General features: G+C 42.7%; 1 protein-coding gene across 1 annotated transcript in view; it reads right to left on the bottom strand.

Moving 5' to 3' along the window:
- Window positions 1-372: 372 nt before the first annotated feature.
- LOC138667185 (vomeronasal type-2 receptor 26-like) overlaps window positions 373-19,943 on the bottom strand; it is an 86,729-nt gene continuing 67,158 nt past the window's right edge. The window contains exons 2-3 of the mRNA XM_069755480.1: window positions 1,533-1,659; window positions 373-1,442 (exon numbers count right to left, since the gene is read on the bottom strand). Coding sequence (XP_069611581.1) covers window positions 580-1,442; window positions 1,533-1,608 — 939 coding nt within the window. The 5' untranslated portion in view covers window positions 1,609-1,659 and the 3' untranslated portion in view covers window positions 373-579. The remainder of the gene's footprint in view (window positions 1,443-1,532; window positions 1,660-19,943) is intronic.

Here is a 19,943-nt window from a genome sequence, read left to right on the forward strand (position 1 = left end):
AACGAATAACCGTGACAGACAGACAGACGGAAGTGACCCTTAGACAATTATATATATAGATGCTGCTCTCAGATGAAGTAGCAAAAAAACTAGTAGCAGATACTTTTTAAAGTCTTAAGGATAATATTGTAAAGATTTGTACCGCCTCAAGCACCCTTGGCTATTGGCTATTATCACCAAGAATGGCTGCAGACTGTGATCAACCACTCCGAAGACCAATGTGGCACCATAGGGCGACTATTGAAATGAAAGCATCTCCACGCCCCCACTGATAAAGGGGAGTCTGGGCTACGGACCACCACTAGGCCACATTAACAGAAATTACACGGAGACAACTCTTTATTGGAAATAACATACAGTTACATAGGTTGAAAAAAGACCTAGGTCCACCAAGTACAATCTTTCTCCACCAATTATACTTTTTTTTTGTCGCTAAATTATCTATAACCCCAACTTTTAATAATTTAGGAGAATTTTATATATTTTTTCTTTCTTTATTTGCCCTTTGATCCACGGCTGGAATGGTCTTTAACTTGCACATTTTGTCAAAAGCCTCAGAACGTTTCTTGCTTTACTCTTTTATTTTTCTGGTGCATAAAAGATTATGAAGCATTTGGGAAAGAAAATACACCCCAAAACACCGGCTGCAGATACAAGGATTGCGAAAACCTCTACAGCCACTGTATACTTCCCTTTGGTGCTCAGGTATGCCGGTATGAAGGAAATCCAGACACTGAAGAAGACCAACATGCTGAAAGTAATGAACTTTGCTTCATTGTATCTGTCTGGTAGATTCCTAGCTGGAAAAGCTATGATGAAACATCCCATGGCAAGGCAGCCGATAAAGGACAACATGAGGTAGAAGCCAAGGTGCTCTTCACATTCAACAATTATCTCACCGGCCTGTGAGTGGAGATCCAAAAATTGGGTAGGGGGATGTGTTCCCAACCACAAGGCACAGATAACAGCCTGGAAAGAAGAGGACAAACCAACAATGGTCCATGGGAGCTTCCTCCCCATGAATCTTCTCATTCGGCTTCCAGGTTTGATAGCTCGAAAGGCCATAACCACAAGTATGGTTTTTGCCAATAAGGAAGACACTGAGACCGTAAACGACATTCCAAAAACTGTTTGCCGTAGTAAACAAGTTATGTGTCCTGGATATCCAACAAAGACCAGACAACTGCAGAATGTGAAAGTAAGCGACAAGAGAAGAAGGAAACTTAGATTTCTATTGGTGGCTTTAATGACCGAAGCGTTCTGATAATGGGTAAAGATGGCAAGGATGAAGAGTGAAGCTAGAGAAAGCACAATGGCGCTGCAAACAAGAGCTGTACCCAAGAAGTCTTCATAGGACAGATAGATAATTTGTTTTTCAATACATTCATTTTTCTTTCCATTCGGCCATTGGTCATCTGGGCATTTCCAACAGCTGCTCATGTCTGTAGGAAAGAATTAAACACGGTTGATAGTCTCATATTGCTGCACGGCACGTGCCATATACTGAGAGCTATGAAGGTGCCAGCCTTTACCAGTGTCATTGGTAACCTCTCCTCTGGGGCAAGGAACGCAATCATAGCAGCAGGTTGGCTTTCCTTTCAGTATCATTTTCCTGGACCCAGGTCGGCAGCTGTCACTGCAGACAGAACGTGGTGGTTCCTAGGAGAGGAATAGAAATGTATCACCATCTGGAAAAAGGTGCTAAAGGAGTAGTTTTATTTTTTTTTATGTCAGTACTTGTTGGGGGCTGTGAGAACATTCACTACGGGGTACCATATTGTGTGGGTGGAGTGATTTGGGGACATCATACGCCATGGGTGCCACTAAGGTGCTTCAGTAGAGATATAAATACAGTATACATGCAGCAATACATATCCCTCTCAAATTTGTTTTTTAAAGCTGGGAGGTATGAGCCCACATATTCCACCACATATTTTTTTTGAGGATGTGGGTTGGATTGGGTTGAAGGAACCTCATGATTATTATGTACGGTATGTCCCTGACCACAATAGAGATGTTACTTTGCGTTTGTAGCTACAGCAATACAGCTTTTTTTATAGCTGCCAAGTGGGACAGAATTGGTCTCCTAACACCATCCTTTTGCTTCAGTATTACAAAATACCATAATCCTTTTCTCATTCATTCTCCTTCTAAGAGAAAGCTTATCCTGCACTGTCTACTGTCTTCAAGCACAAATGAACAAGATGTCTACCTGGGCAAGACGATCGGCCCATACAATGGCTGATACATTAACTGACACGTTTTCCCCACTGCTAGATGTGATGTTTCCAACTCTGACACTTCTAAGTGTCTCCTTGCGTCCGGTCACCCAATTAATCAGATCATACATAGGAGCAGAATCTCCATGTTCATCAAAGTATACGTCCTCTCCAGCGCTATTGGTAAAGTGCACTCTTCTCAGAAATTGGTGAAGCTGCATGAAGAAACATATACAGGATATACAGAGCATAAATGTCACAATTGCTATTAATTACCAGTAAACATTCTTGGGATCTAGGTTCAGTAAAGTGTACATTGATAATCAACCACAGATTAAATATGCCTTATACCAGGATCTGCACCACATCTGGTGACTGTTCTGCAAAGTATGCTTCATCTGGAAGTGGATGAACTTCTAAATTTGCATGATGTGGTAATTACTTTTGAAGAGTCATGAGGCGGCGCTGCTCTCCTGAAGAGTCATGAGGAGGCGCTGCTCTCCTGAAGACTCATAAGGGGGCGCTGCTCTCCTGAAGAGTCATGAGGGGCGCTGCTCTCCTGAAGAGTCATGAGTAGGGTTGAGCGAAACGGGTCGAAAATATTCAAAGGTCGCCGACTTTTGGCAAGGTCGGGTTTCATGAAACCCGACCCGACCCCTGTGTGGGGTCGGCCATGAAGTCGGCAATCTTTTGAATCTAGAATCGGAATTCCGATACCGATTCCCGATATGTTTATATCGGGAATTGGTATCGGAATTCAGATTTAAGTGTAAAATAAAGAATTAAAATAAAAAATATCGCAATACTTACCCTCTGACGCGCCCTGGTACTAACCGGGAACCTTCCTTCCTTAGAATCAGCCTTCCAGGACCTTGCGATGACGTCGCGGTGATGTCGCGGCTTGTGATTGGCCGCGCGGCCGCCCATGTGACCGCTCGCGCGACCAATCACAAGCCGCGACATCACCGCGATGTCACCGAAGGTCCTGGAAGGGCTGATTCTTAGGAAGGAAGGCTGCCGGAAAGAAGCAGGGCGCGTCCGAGGGTGAGTATATACCTAATAGGTATATACTCACCCTCGGACGCGCCCTGCTTCTTTCCGGCAGCCTTCCTTCCTAAGAATCAGCCAGGACCTTCGGTGACGTCGCGGTGACGTCACGGCTTCTGATTGGTCGCACGAGCGGTCACATGGGCGGCCGCGCGGCCAATCACAAGCCGCGACGTCACCGCGACGTCACCGCAAGGTCCTGGAAGGCTGATTCTAAGGAAGGAAGATTCCCGGTTAGTACCAGGGCGCGTCAGAGGGTAAGTATTGCGATATTTTTTATTTTAATTCTTTATTTTACACTAAAATATGGATCACAGGGCCTGAAGGAGAGTTTCCGCTCCTTCAGACCCTGGGAACCATGGAAACCCAATGCACTGCATTGGGTTTCAGGTTTCGCCCGACCCCGACCACGACTTTTTTATAGGATCAGACGATTTCACTCGACCCGACTTTTGAAAAAGTCGGGTTTTGTGAAACCCGACCCGATCCTATAAAAGTAAAGGTCGCTCAACCCTAGTCATGAGGCGGCGCTGCTCTCCTGAAGAGTCATGAGGGGGCGCTGCTCTCCTGAAGAGTCGTGAGGAGGCGCTGCTCTCCTGAAGAGTCATGAGGAGGCGCTGCTCTCCTGAAGAGTCGTGAGGGGGCGCTGCTCTCCTGAAGAGTCGTGAGGAGGCGCTGCTCTCCTGAAGAGTCGTGAGGAGGCGCTGCTCTCCTGAAGAGTCATGAGGAGGCGCTGCTCTCCTGAAGAGTCATGAGGCGGCGCTGCTCTCCTGAAGAGTAGTGAGGAGGCGCTGCTCTCCTGAAGAGTCATGAGGGGGCGCTGCTCTCCTGAAGAGTCGTGAGGAGGCGCTGCTCTCCTGACTTCATGGAGTGGTGCTACTTTTCTGAAGTGTCATTGGGTAGTGCTACTATCCTGAAGAGTCAACCAAAAAAAACAAATATGGACCACAGAGCAGTAGATTAAAATAATCAGGCTACAAAAAATACATAGAGACAATACTATCATCATGGAAAAGAAAATTGAAAAAACAGCACGTCAAATAATGAAGATAGCAATGAAATGGCAGAAAAAGGTATAGATACTCATGAACACTCTAATTATAATATATAAAGTGACACGTGCAATGCGATAATACAAAGATGTAAATAAGAATGGAGCCTATCTCAGAAAATCCAAAGAATCACTCTCATATGAAAAACTTAACATATCATGGCTGCTGTGAAATCATAATCAAAAAGGGACTCACAAGTATTACCAATGAAGATGGTGCAGTCACCCCTGGGTTCCTCTTCCACGTCCTCACCTGAGGTTGAGGTTTAATTAACGGCATTTTGACTAGGGTGTCAAAACCCCTTAACTTTGCCTCATTTATTTTTTAGTTTTTTAATGCATGTTATTAATATTTTTCAATAAATATCAAGTTTTAATCTACTGCTCTGTGGTCCATATTTGTTTTTTGGTTGATACTGTTATATTTATGGATGAGCTATAATTATACGGCCTTGTTTTTTGGTAAAATATCCTGAAGTCATAGGGGCAGTACTGGCACTGCTATCCTAAAGAGTCAAGGGGTGTTGCTGCTATTCTAAAGAGTCATGGGGGCAGTACTGCTATCCTAAAGAGTCATTTGGATGGTGCTCCTATCCTGAAGAGTCATGAGGGCAGTACTGCTATCCTGAAGAGTCATGGGGGGCAGTACTGCTATTCTAAAGAGTCATGGGGGCAGTACTGTTATCCTGAAGAGTCATGGGGGCAGTACTGCTATCCTAAAGAGTCATGGGGGCAGTACTGCTATCCTAAAGAGTCATGGGGTGTTGCTGCTATCCTGAAGAGTCATGGCGGCAGTACTGCTATCCTAAAGAGTCATTTGGATGGTGCTGCTATCCTGAAGAGTCATGGGGGCAGTACTGCTATCCTAAAGAGTCATTTGGATGGTGCTGCTATCCTAAAGAGTCAAGGGGTGTTGCTGCTATCCTGAAGAGTCATGAGGGCAGTACTGCTATCCTGAAGAGTCATGGGGGGCAGTACTGCTATTCTAAAGAGTCATGGGGGCAGTACTGTTATCCTGAAGAGTCATGGGGGCAGTACTGCTATCCTGAAGAGTCATGGGAGCAGTACTTCTATCCTAAAGAGTCATGGGGTGTTGCTGCTATCCTGAAGAGTCATGGGGAAGTACTGCTATCCTAAAGAGTCATTTGGATGGTGCTGCTATCCTAAAGAGTCAAGGGGTGTTGCTGCTATCCTGAAGAGTCATGAGGGCAGTACTGCTATCCTGAAGAGTCATGGGGGGCAGTACTGCTATTCTAAAGAGTCATGGGGGCAGTACTGTTATCCTGAAGAGTCATGGGGGCAGTACTGCTATCCTGAAGAGTCATGGGAGCAGTACTTCTATCCTAAAGAGTCATGGGGTGTTGCTGCTATCCTGAAGAGTCATGGGGAAGTACTGCTATCCTAAAGAGTCATTTGGATGGTGCTGCTATCCTGAAGAGTCATGGGGGCAGTACTGCTATCCTGAAGAGTCATGGGGGCAGTACTGCTATTCTAAAGAGTCATGGGGGCAGTACTGTTATCCTAAAGAGTCATGGGGACAGTACTGCTATCCTAAAGAGTCATTGGGGCAGTACTGCTATCCTAAAGAGTCATGGGGGCAGTACTGCTATCCTAAAGAGTAATGGGGGCAGTACTGCTATCCTGAAGATTCATGGTGTGGTACAGCTATCCTGATGAGTCATGGGGACATGCTGATATGAGTCATGGGGTGGTGCCGCTGTCCTGACCAGACATGGGGTGGTGATATTATCCTGAAGAGACATGCAACAATAATATTATCCTGGACAGTAATACTTTCTATTATCTAAACCCTACCTTCCAAGTTTCATTATCACCACCCTCCCCTCCCCTGGCAACTCATCTTCATTATGTGCTCCCTCCAAGTCTATGGTTGTGTCGCACTTCTCGAGCCTGCTCAACACAGTGAGGCCCACCACTTCACACGTCCATTTTTTGTTTCCATATGTGGTATGTTTTTGAAGAGCTGCAAATACGGACACACACCCATTGTATTCAATGGTGGTGCACACATGTCAGGTCTTTCACACGGACCAGGTGCCTGCTGCTGAAGGCAGCTCACATCATTGTCACATGGTCTCCTTGAGATCAGTGTTACCAGACGACAATGATGGGAGTTGGATTCAGCACCCACTGTGTCCCTCCTGTGTAAAATAAAGAATTAAATTTAAAAAAAACAGCGAGGGCTCCCACTCAATTTTCATAACCAGCAGAGGGAAAGCTCACAGCTGGGGGCTGATGTTAATAATAGGGGAAAAGGAACAATTACCAGGATGTGTGAAGGAGGGCTGGGATGTAGTCTGCCCTCTTCATCACTACACTATACATGACTAAAGGATCATTGAAAAGCTTGGAGGAGACAGGAATTGACCAGAACGGGAGGGTTTGAAGATAGTATGACTGCGTAGGTGTGCCGCCATTTCCATTACTCTTCAAAAGGCTTATTAACCTACAGCTAGGGGCAACAATATAAGTTCGCTTTATAGATAATGCTAAAAAGACCATTTCTACAGGGAATCTTTATGAAGTTGTTCCTCTAGTGTTATTATGTATTACGCTATGGTAGTTACTTAAGGACCTCAAATCAAGTGGCAGGTCCCTGACAGTTGGAGCGGTGTATTACAAAGGTAGTTCTAAACCCTTTAAAACATATATTAGGATATTGACAAGTGAAAATTTGGGGTATAAAAACAATGTTTTTAAAATATGGACCACAACGTAAAAAAATTATTGCTATTCGCTATGGTATACAAAAAGAAGTCTTGTCACTCGAGTCACCTTCCATGGATGTTCATAAGATAGAGATGCACCCTCTATCTGCGATTCCTTCCAGTACTTGGTTGCCATAAACATATGAAGGGCATGAGCCAAGGCATATATGGCGTTATATACTCGATAACTCTCCACCAGGGTCTCTACACCCATCAGAATCTTCTTTGCTTTGTCGTGTTTGCACGTGTGATCTAGCAATTTGCCATCAACTATTTTACATTCATATAAGACGATCTTGCAGAGGAAAATAAAATTGCAGTTGTATTGGTCCAACGTGATGTTCCAAAGGAAAGGCATGAGTCCAGGAATCTCCAACGTTTTCATCTGAATTGCCAAGGTTCCATGGAAACGGCTGAGGTCCACGACGTCCTTGTTTGAAATCAGATGGTACATGTCGGTAAGAATAATCCAGACTTTCTCTGTCATTGTTAAATGACGTAGTAATAAATATAAATTACTTGCAAATTCCAGGTCAGCCCAAAAGACAATAATGGTTGCCGAGGACTCAGAAATGACTTTAACAATACGTTTATACTCAGTTATCCAGTAGTTTGTGGAACCGAGGAACTTTTCTGTGAACTCAATGCAACTGCCTTGTGTTATAATGGAAGATTTTAACTTTTGGATTGCATTTTCATTGCTTTCAACAGTAGAATAAACTATTCCAACCCAGGCCCAACCAAAATGCTTCAGCACTGAACTCAATGCATTGCTCAGATGGACAGAGCTGTGAACAGTGCGGTAGAAGTATGGAAACATCAACTTATTACTTAGATGAGGGTCTGTGGCCCCATAGCTGATCTGTAATGCAAAAGGACTTTCTTATTTGTCATCAAAAATGGCATCTGTGGTTGAATCTGATAGGAACTGACGATAAAGTTTGAAATTCGGCTGCTTCCATTTTGTAACAACATGACAAAATCTTGAGTTGACCATACACTAGATAGCTGTGGGCCAAATCCTCGTTCTGGCAACAGTTATTTTCCGACTCCATCGTTTTCAGTAGAAGGGATAAAACCTCTGCCAGAAATCTCTGACAGTGGGTTATCCTCCCTGAAAACAAAAGGATCAGGTATTTTAAGTGGTTGTCCCACGAGAAACATTTATGGCATATCTGTAAGATTTGCCATAAATGTCTGACAGATGCAGGTCCCACTTCTGAAGTAAGGGAATACAGTGCATTTGCTCGGCTGTATAGAGCACTCCCATAGCAGTGACAGGAGAGAGCTTTTGTATGTGCTGCGCCGTTCTGGAGACAGGCGAGAGTCCCAGGGTTGGTGTCAGAAATGTTTCTTGTGAGAACCCCTTTAAATTTCAACTACCTGATTTCCAGTTAATATAATATTTCAGGAAAGATTTGAGAAGCCCCCATAAGCATCGGATGGTCCCACCAAAAATATTGGATTTCACCATCTTTCATCTAATCTGTTGCAGCATCAATAGTAAAAAGATCTAATGTTACAAATAATACTAATAAAAAAAGGTTATTCTCACCCTCCGACATCGCCCGATGTCCTCAGCAGTGCAAGCGCAGGTTCCGGTGCCAAGGATGCTATGCGAGGAGGACCTGCCATGACGTCACAGTCATGTGACCACACCATCATCACAGGTCCTGCGCTCATACCAACCCTGGGACCGGAAGCTGCCGTGTGCACCGTACACAGGCGCAAGGACTCAACGGGCCTCCGGAAGGTGAGTATATGTTTATTTTTTATTTTAAGTCTTTTTTAACCACGCATATAGTGCCCACATTGCTATATACTACATGGGCATATACTACATGGCTATGTTATATACTACGTTGATGTGCTATATACTACGTCGCTGACCAATATACTACATAGCTGTGCAATACACTACGTAGCTGTGCAATACACTACGTGGCTGTGTTATATACTATGTGGCTGTGCAATATACTGCGTGCCTGTGCAATATACTGCGTGCCTGTGCAATATACTACATGACTGACCAATATACTACATACCTGTGTAATACACTACGTGGCTGTGTTATGTACTACGTAGCGCTGCTATATACTACGTACGCAGTGTTACATACTACGTAGCTCTGTTATATACTACGTAGCTATGTTATATACTACGTCGGTTGTGTTATATACTACGTCACTGTGCAATATAGTACGTAGCCTGTACTATATACTACCTACATATCCTAGAATACCTGATACGTTAGAATCGGGCCACCGGTTAATATAATATATGCATAAGCCAGAAAGAAGTGAACAAACTGTAGCTCTTGATAGAGCCTGTTGATAGAGTTAAGCAAAATGATTCGCAGAAGCCAGGACCAGCAGCCACATTGGTAGTTTGTGGACCATGGCCTTACGAACTTCCTCCTACCTTCAGGCATCTGGGTGCCTCTTTGGATCATCAGCGATTACATTGCATCGGTGTCCATCATCGGAAGAGGTGCGAAGGATGCTGGCAAATAAGAGTAGGTTCACTGGGCCCTGGTTCGGACAACAAGGACTAACAAACATGGTCACTGAACTAGAGTCCTGAAAATGTTTTTGCTCAACTCTACCTATTGATTTATAATGGGAGCTGTAATTCTGCTTGCAAAAAAAAGTAATATATGCGCCTCTATCCTTAACTGATGTGAAGAAACCGAGCCTATGATGCAAATGTCACAGTCTAAACAGTAGCTAAAGCTTCTTTATATGAGTAAATTCCATGCATTAACCTAAAAAATTGAGGCAAGTGCATCAGGCCAACATATTCCAAGAGACTTTTTGGTATACTCGACTTTCCTAATTTTCTACATAAGAACACAGTCTGCTGCACTTTCCTATACAGAAGGACTTGGCACAGAAAAAAATACACAAAATACTTTTTTTTAAATGAAACTAAGAGCCAAAGACTGAGATATGCCACCGTATGGCTTTGTTGTAGCACACATTAACGCCTTCCATTGGAAGTATACATCTGGAAATACTCCAAACTAATTAATACTATGCTATTACTTCTTGAGAAGGATACAGTGCCTTATTAGGATGATGTATGAACTATGCATGCAACCTTACACACCAGTACAATTATTAGAGTACATGGCAATCATAGAGGGAGTTCTCTACTTAGAAACATATTAAATCATAGAGGGGCATCCTAAAGACACCTACCTGTGGGTAGCCATAAATTCCAAATGTATTTGCCACCAGAAGTGAAAGAACTGAAGATGCAAACCCCACCACAGCTACCAGATGTCCTTGGCTCGCACACTTATAATTAGGAATTTGGTAGCGCCCTCCACTTAGTATTTCCATATAACCTTTCAGCGTTTCAGCTTCGTTCATGAAGGATTCTAATAGGTGAAATCCCAAAGTGATATTTGGCAGAAGATCCTCGTTCCTATTAATTTCTTCAATGGCAAATAGAACTGTGAGAGCTGTCTGGTATTTTTCCTCATAGGCACTAAATAAAGAGACACCGCGAGAAAAATCAGCAAAGGGAATGTTTAAAAGCTCATGCACGTATGTTGTGTTTGTGTCAAGATAAGGGGCCAAAGTCCACCACAGCGGCCATTGCTCTGCCAGATTGTTAAGGGCCTCGATTGGTGAGACAAGCTCTCTAAAATGTCCATGTGCCGACACAGAGCAAGTGGATATCCTCTATTTCTTGCCAGGAAGGTTTAGGCTTGAACAATGGCTGTCTGGGGTTGGAGGGTTTGGAGGACGTCTTGTTGCTTTTGTGGGAAGATGAGTTCCAAATAGAGTAAAACCTCTGGAAGCACCTAGATGGCTAAGAGCTTTAATGATTCTGGGGAAGCAGATCAGTCTGGCACTGGGTACCTTCCCTGCTTATGTCATCTAGGTGTTGCCCAAAAAGCCCATTTCCTCTGATGGGGAGCCAAGTAAAGGCATTTTTGGATGATGGATCTTTAGACCAGGATCTGAGTCAAGATGGGCACTGAACAGCAGAATTGGCTGCAGTGTGTTTCAATTTGTGCTTACAAAAGGGAAGCCTTACAAATGAACATCCATATGGATGCTTCTTGACACTTGTTGAAAGAAAGATGGCAGAGACAGATAAAGAAAGGCAGAAAAGGTACCTGCGCAAATGCAGATAAAGCCTGGAAACTTAGAAGAAAATCTGGAAAAATAGACCCCTCCCCAAGAAAATAGCACAAAAAAGTGTTTAATGAGATAAGGCCACTCTCTGACCCCCTAAGACAGACGGGGGTTCAAAGAAGGTACCAGGCCACCCTAAGGGTGAAACAAAGTGTGTGGCCTAGCCCCAAGTAAAGCTGCGGCTTCAATCAGTTAGGCTACCAGGCAGCATTACACCCCGAGCATAACGTTAGTCGTAGGAGGCGGTCTAGAAGTCAGAAAAAATGCCCTGCTGTTCAGGGGGAGAAGAGAGACCCTTGGCCACTGAGATCCCCTACTATAGCGTAAAAATGCACTGGAGCCTGAAAATATAGCTGCAGAAAGGCGGTAAAAGCGGAATAATAGAGCTAGGGTTAAAAAAAGAACAATTAAAGGGACTGTAAAACAGAAATCCAAGAATGACACGGGGAGGTGGGAAGACGGCCCAGGAGGAATAAAGTGAAGACCCTAACCAGAACTTATAGGAGAGTGGTGCAATTATATCCACCTGTCCAATGTCTTCATATACCCGCAGGGTTACCCCTTTGATGGCCTTGCATGTATTGTAAGGGCATAGGTACTCTGCTGAGGCAGCAGTCTGGAGGACAGGTGACGTGACGAAATGACGACATCTGCAGAGAGGTAGACTACTGTGGAGTGCATGATGTGACCTCCCTGAGATAGTGAACACAAAGTGGAGGACATTAAAAAAAAAGGAAAACTAAAAATGAAAAGAAAAAAAAAATGTGCAGCAGATTTGGTCATGTCTGCTTCTATGGAAAATAGGCTAAAAGTGAGCTGCCTCATCTCTGAGAAGAGGGCATAGGAGAGACAACACTTTTACTCACCTAATAATAATAATCTTTATTTATATAGCACCAACATACTCCGCAGCGCTTTACAGCTTAAGAGTTTCAAACACAACAGTCATAAGTAATAACGTTAATAATACAATAATTAACCCCTTCGCGCCACGCGCCGTACTAGTACTGCGCTGCCGGCACTGCATTTGTGCCAGCAGCAGTACTAGTACGGCGCACCGATCACCGCGGTCTCGCGCTGAGCGCCGCGGTGATCGGGTGCGGGTGTCAGCTGTATATGACAGCTGACACCCCGCAGCAATGCCCACGATCGGCGCTATCGCCGATCGCGGGCATTTAACCCCTCTGATGCCGCTGTCAATAGTGACAGCGGCATAGAGGGGGATCGCGCAGGGACGGGGGCTCCCTGCGCTCTCCCACCGGAGAAACGCGATGAGATCGCGTTGCTCCAGTGACCCGGAAGGAGTCCCCGGATCCAAGATGGCCACCGGACTCCTTCTGGGTCATGAAATGACCTGGCTAGCCGGCGCCTGCTGAGAGCAGGCACTGGAAAGCCAGCTAAACTGCCTGTCAGATCGTTGATCTGACAGTGTGCTATGCACAGTGTCAGATCAACGATCTGATCTAATACAGTGATGTCCCACCCTGGGACAATGTTAGAAAGTTAAAAAAAAAAAATAGAATGTGTAAAAAAAAAAAAAAAAAAAAATCCCCAAATTAAAAAAAAAAAAAACATTTCCCAATAAATCCATTTATTTATGTAAATTAAAAAAAACAATAAATGTACACATATTTGGTATCGCCGCGTCCATAACGACCCGCTCTATATAACTATCCCACTAGTTAACCCCTTCAGTGAACACCGCAAAAAAAATAAATAAAAAACAAGGCAAAAGACATTGCTTTATTATCATACAGGCGAACAAAAAGTGGAATAACACGCGATCAAAACGACGGATATAAATAACCATGGTACCGCTGAAAACGTCATCTTGTCCCGCAAAAAAAAAGCTGCCATACAGCATCATCAGCAGAAAAATAAAAAAAGTTATAGCTCTCAGAATAATGCGATGCAAAAACAATTATTTTTTTATATAAAATAGTTTTTATTGTGTAAAAGCGCCAAAACATAAAAAAAATTACATAAATGAGGTATCGCTGTAATCGTACTGACCTGAAGAATAAAACTGCTTTATCCATTTTACTACACGTGGAACGGTATAAACGCCCTCCCTAAAAGAAATTCAGGAATTGCTGGTTTTTGTTCATTCCGCCTCCCAAAAATCGGAATAAAAAGCGATCAAAAAATGTCATCTGCCAGAAAATGTTACCAATAAAAACGTCAACTCGTCCCGCAAAAAACAAGATCTCATATCACTCTGTGGGCCAAAATATGGATAAATTATAGCTCTCAAAATGTGGTGATGCAAAAACTATTTTTTGCAATAAAAAGCGTCTTTTAGTGTGTGACAGCTGCCAATCATAAAAATCCGCCAAAAAAATGCTATAAAAGTAAATCAAACCCCCCTTCATCACCCCCTTACTTAGGGAAAAATAATAAAATGTAAAAAAATGTATTTATTTCCATTTTCCCATTAGGGCTAGGGTTAGGGCTAGGGTTAGGGTTAGGGCTAGGGTTAGGGTTGGGGTTAGGGTTTCAGTTATAATTGGGGGTTTCCACTGTTTAGGCACATCAGGGGCTCTCCAAACGGGACATGGCGTCCGATCTCAATTCCAGCCAATTCTGCTTTGAAAAAGTAAAACAGTGCTACTTCCCTTCCGAGTTCTCCTGTGTGCCTAAACAGTGGTTCCCCCCAACATATAGGGTATCAGCGTTCTCAGGACAAGTTGGACAACAACTTTTGGGGTCCAATTTGTCCTGTTACCCTTGGGAAAATAAAAACATAGGGGATAAAATATCATTTTCGTGGAAAAAAAAATATTTTTTATTTTCACGGCTCTGCGTTATAAACTGTAGTGAAACACTTGTTGATTCAAAGCTCTCACAACACATCTAGATAAGTTCCTTGGGGGGTCTAGTTTCCAATATGGGGTCACTTGTGGGGGGTTTCTACTGTTTAGGTACATCAGGGGCTCTGCAAATGCAACATGACGCCTGCAGACCAATCCATCTAAGTCTGCATTTCAAATGGCGCTCCTTCCCTTCCGAGCTCTGCCGTGCACCCAAACAGTGGTTCCCCCCAACATATGGGGTATCAGTGTTCTCAGGACAAGTTGGACAACAACTTTTGGGGTCTAATTTGTCCTGTTACCCTTGGGAAAATAAAAACGTGGGGGCTAAAATATCATTTTCGTGGAAAAAAAATATTTTTTATTTTCACGGCTCTGCGTTATAAACTGTAGTGAAACACTTGTTGGTTCAAAGCTCTCACAACACATCTAGATAAGTTCCTTGGGGGGTCTAGTTTCCAATATGGGGTCACTTGTAGTGGGTTTCTACTGTTTAGGTACATCAGGGGCTCTGCAAATGCAACATGACACCTGCAGTCCATTCCATCTAAGTCTGCATTTCAAACGGTGCTCCTTCCCTTCCGAGCTCTGCCATGCACTCAAACGGTGGTTCCCCCCCACATGTGGGGTATCAGCGTACTCAGGACAAATTGGACAATAACATTTGTGGTCCAATTTCTCCTGTTACCCTTGGGAAAAAAAAATTGCGGGCTAAAACATCATTTTGTGGAAAGAAAAAATGATTTTTTAATTTTCACAATGCTACATTCTAAAGTTTAGTGAAACAATTGGGGGTTAAAAGTGCTCACCACACATCTAGATAAGTTCCTTAGGGGGTCTACTTTCCAAAATGAGGGGTTTCCACTGTTAAGGCACGTCAGGGGCTCTCCAAATGCGACATGGCGTCCGATCTCAATTCCAGCCAATTTTGCATTGAAAAGTCAAATGGCACTCCTTCCCTTCCGAGCTCTGCCATGCGCTCAAACAGTGGTTTATCCCCATATATGAAGTATCGGCGTACTCAGGACAAATTGCACAACAACTTTTGGGGTCCAATTTATCCTGTTACCCTTGGGAAAATAAAAAATTTGGGGCAAAAAGATCATTTTTTGTGAAAATTAATATAAATTTTTTTTACGGCTCTACATTATAAACTTCTGTGAAGCACTTGGAGGTTCAAAGTGCTCACCACACATCTAGATTAGTTCCTTAGGGGGTCTACTTTCCAAAATGGTGTCACTTGTGGGGGTTTCCACTGTTTAGGCACATCAGGGGCTCTCCAATCGTGACATGGGCTCCGATCTCAATTCCAGCAAATCTTGCATTGAAAAGTCAAATGGCGCTCCTTCCCTTCCGAGCTCTGCCATGTGCCCAAACAGTGGTTTACCCCCACATATGGGGTATCGGCGTACTCAGGACAAATTGTACAACGACTTTTGTGGTCCAATTTCTCCTGTTACCCTTGGTAAAATGAAACAAATTGGACCTGAAGTAAAAATTTTGTGAAAAAAAAGTTAAATGTTCAATTTTTTTAAACATTCAAAAAATTCCTGTGAAGCACCTGAAGGGTTAATAAACTTTTTGAATGTGGTTTTGAGTACCTTGAGGGGTGCAGTTTTTAGAATGGTGTCACTTTTGGGCATTTTCTGTCATATAGACCCCTCAAAGTCACTTCAAGTGTGAGGTGGTCCGTAAAAAAATGGTTTTGCAAATTTTGTTGCAAAAATGAGAAATTGCTGGTCAACTTTTAACCCTTATAACGTCCTAACAAAAAAAAATTATGTTTCCAAAATTGTGCTGATGTCAAGCAGACATGTGGGAAATGTTGTTTATTAACTATATTATGTGATATAACTCTCTAATTTAAGGGCATAAAAACTAAGAGTTTGAAAATTGCAAAATTTTCATAATTTCCGACAAATTTTTGTTTTTTTCACAAATAAATGCAAGTCATATCGAAGAAGTTTTACCACTATCATGAAGTACAATATGTCACGAGAAAACAGTGTCAGAATCACCAGGATCCGTTGAAGCGTTTTTAGAGTTATGACCTCATAAAGTGACAGTGGTCAGAATTGTAAAAATTGGCCCGGTCACTTAGGTGAAAACAGGCTTTGGGGTGAAGGGGTTAAAGCACAATAAGCCGCCCCTGCTCGTGAGAGCTTACAATCTACAATGAGGTGGGGGAGATACAAAGTACAGGTGTGTATTTATAATCATATTTGTACAATGATGGTCCAGCCATGGTCATGGGGTGGGGGATAGATGGAGATAGTGAATGGGCTACACACACACACACAAACATAAAATGACTTTGATTGGGGAGCGTGATAGGCCGCTCTGAACAAATGTGTTTTGAGGGGGTGTTTTGACCTTGTGTCGAACCTTCTTTTTTTTAATCAGATAAATTTTTATTGAACATAACATTGTGTCGAAATTCTAGTGCCAGGGCTTATACCCACAGTCCTGGGTCCCACTATGCTAATAACAACTAAAAAAGTGTAACCCCTTAGTGACAGAGCCAATTTGGTACTTAATGACCGGGCTTTATGAGGTTATAACTCTGGAACGCTTTAACGGATCCTGCTGATTCTGAGTCTGTTTTTCGTGACATATTGTACTTCATGTTAGTGGTAACATTTCTTCGAAATTACTTGCGATTATTTATGAAAAATGGAAATATGGCGAAAATTTTTAAAATTTTGCATTTTTCAAACTTTGAATTTTTATGCCCTTAAATCAGAGAGATATGTCACACAAAATAGTTAATAAATAACATTTCCCACATGTCTACTTTACATCAGCACAATCTTGGAAACAACATTTTTTTTGTTAGGAAGTTATAAGGGTTAAAGTTTGACCAGCAATTTCTCATTTTTACAACAAAATTTACAAAACCATTTTTTTAGGGACCATCTCACATTTAAAGTCACTTTGAGGGGTGTACATGACAAAAAAATACCCAAACTTGACACCATTCTAAAAACTACACCCCTCAAGGTGCTCAAAACCACATTCGAGAAGTTTATTAACCATTTACCTGCTTCACAGGAACTGAAACAATGTGGGAGGAAAAAATGAACATTTAACTTTTTTTTGCAAACATTTTACTTCAGAACCAATTTTTTTTCATTTTCACAAGTGTAAAAAGAGAAAATGAACCATAAAATTTGTTGTGCAATTTCTCCTGAATACGCCAATACCCCATAAGTGGGGGTAAAACATTTTGGAAACTAGACCCTTTAAGGAACCATTCTAGATGTGTGGTGAGCACTTTGAACCCCCAGGTGCTTCACAGAAGTTTATAACATAGAGCCGTGGAAAAAAAAAAAATCACATTTTTTCTACAAAAATGATTTTTTAGCCCCCAAATTTTTATTTTCACAAGGGTAACAGGACAAATTTGACCACGAAAGTTGTGCAATTTGTCTTGAGTATGCTGATACCCCATATGTGGGGGTAAACCACTGTTTGGGCGCACGGCAGAGCTTGGAAGAGAAGGAGCACCGTTTGACTTTTTCAATGCAGAATTAGCTGGAATTGAGATCGGACGCCATGTCGCGTTTGGAGAGCCCCTGATGTGCCTAAACAGTAGAAACCCCCCCACAAGTGACACCATTTTGGAAACTAGACCCTTTATATAACCTTTCTAGATGTGTGGTGAGCACTTTAAACCCCCAGGTGCTTCATAGAAGTTTATAACGTAGAGCCGTGAAAATAAAAAATCAAATGTTTTCTACAATAATTATCTTTTCACCCCCAAACTTTTATTTTTGCAAGGGTAACAGGAGAAATTAGACCACGAAAGTTGTTGTGCAATTTGTCTTGAGTATGCTGATACCCCATATGTGGGGGTAAACCACTGTTTGGGCGCACGGCAGAGCTTGGAAGAGAAGGAGCACCGTTTGACTTTTTCAATGCAGAATTAGCTGGAATTGAGATCGGACGCCATGTCGCGTTTGGAGAGCCCCTGATGTGCCTAAACAGTAGAAACCCCCCACAAGTGCCACCATTTTGGAAACTAGACCCTTTATATAACCTTTCTAGATATGTGGTGAGCACTTTAAGTCCCCAGGTGCTTCACAGAAGTTTATAACGTAGAGCCGTGAAAATAAAAAATCAAATTTTTTCTACAAAAATGATCTTTTCGCCCCCAAATTTTTATTTTTGCAAGGGTAACAGGAGAAATTAGACCACGAAAGTTGTGGTGCAATTTGTCCTGAGTACGCCGATACCCCATATGTGGGGGTAAACCACTGTTTGGGCGCATGGCAGAGCTTGGAAGAGAAGGAGTTCCGGTTGACTTTTTTTTCAATGCAGAATTGGCTGGAATTGAGATCAGACACCATGTTGCGGTTGGAGAGCCCCTGATGTGCCTAAACAATGGAAACCCCCCACAAGTGACCCCATTTTGGAAATTAGACCCATTAAGGAACTTATCTAGATGTGTAGTGAACCCCGAAGTGCTTCACAGAAAATTATAACATAGAGCCGTGAAAATAAACAATCCTTTTTTTTTCCTCAAAAATGATTTTTTAGCTCACAATTTTTTATTTTCTCAAGGGTAACATGAGAAATTGGACCACAAAATTTATTGGGAAATTTATCCTGAGTACGCTGATACCTCATATGTGGGGGGGGGGGGGAACCACTGTTTAGGCACATGGCAGAGCTCGGTAGGGAAGGAGCGCCGTTTTGGAATGCAGACTTTTATAGAATTGTCTGTGGGTGTTATGTTGCGTTTGAAGAGCCTCTGATGTACCTAAACAGTAGAAACCCCACACAAGTGACCCCATTTTGGAAACTAGACCCACCAAGGAACTTATCTAGATGTGTGGTGAGCACTTTGAACGCCCAAGTGCTTCACAGAAGTTTATAATAGAGTCGTGAAAATAAAAAAATAAAACATTTCCACAAAAATGATTTTTTTAGCCCCCATTTTTTTATTTTCCCAAGGGTAACAGGAGAAATTGGACCCCAAAAGTTGTTGTTCAATTTTTACTGAGTACGGTGATACCCCATGTGTGGGGGGGACCACTGTTTGGGCACACATCGGGGCTCGGAAGGGAAGTAGTGACGTTTTAAAATGCAGACTTTGATGGAATGGTCTGCGGGCATCATGTTGTATTTGCAGAGCTCCTGATGTACCTAAAAGTAGAAACCCCTCACAAGTGACCCCATTTTGGAAACTAGACCCCCCAGAGAGCTTATCTAGATGTGTGGTGAGCACTATGAACCCCCAACTGCTTCACAGTTTGTAATGTAGAGCCATGAAAATAAAAAATCATATTTTTTCCACAAAAATTATCTTTTCACCCCCAAATTTTTACTTTCACAAGGATAACAGGAGAAATTGGACCCCCAAATTTATTGGGCAATTTATCTTGAGTACGGTGATAGTTCATATGTGGGGGGGGACCACTGTTTGGGCGCATGGCAGAGCTTTGATAGAGTGGTCTGCAGGCGTTATGGTGTGTTTGCAGAGCCCCTGATGTACCTAAACAGTAGAAACCCCTCATAAGTTTTGGAAACTAGACCCCCCCAAGGAACTTATCTAAATGTGTTGTGAGCATTTTGAACGCCCAAGTGCTTCACAGAAGTTTGACGCAGAGCCGTAAAAATAAAAATAAATTTTTTCCACAAAAATGTTTTACCCCCAATTTTTTTCTATTTTCGCAAGGGTAACAGGAGAAACTGGACCCCAAAAGTTGTCCAACTAGTACTTAGTATGCTGATGCCCCATATGTGGAGGTAAACCACTGGGCGCACGGGAGAGCTCAGAAGGGAGGGAGCACCATTTGACTTTTTGAGCGCAAAATTGGCTGTCTCGTTTGGAGCCCCACTCATGTACCTAAACAGTTGAAACACCCCCAATTCTAATCCCAACCCTAACCCCAACACACCCCTAACCCTAATCCCAACCTGATCCATAATCCTAA

This window comes from Ranitomeya imitator, chromosome 2, assembly GCF_032444005.1.
Source record: "Ranitomeya imitator isolate aRanImi1 chromosome 2, aRanImi1.pri, whole genome shotgun sequence".
Taxonomy (NCBI): Eukaryota; Metazoa; Chordata; class Amphibia; order Anura; family Dendrobatidae; genus Ranitomeya; species Ranitomeya imitator.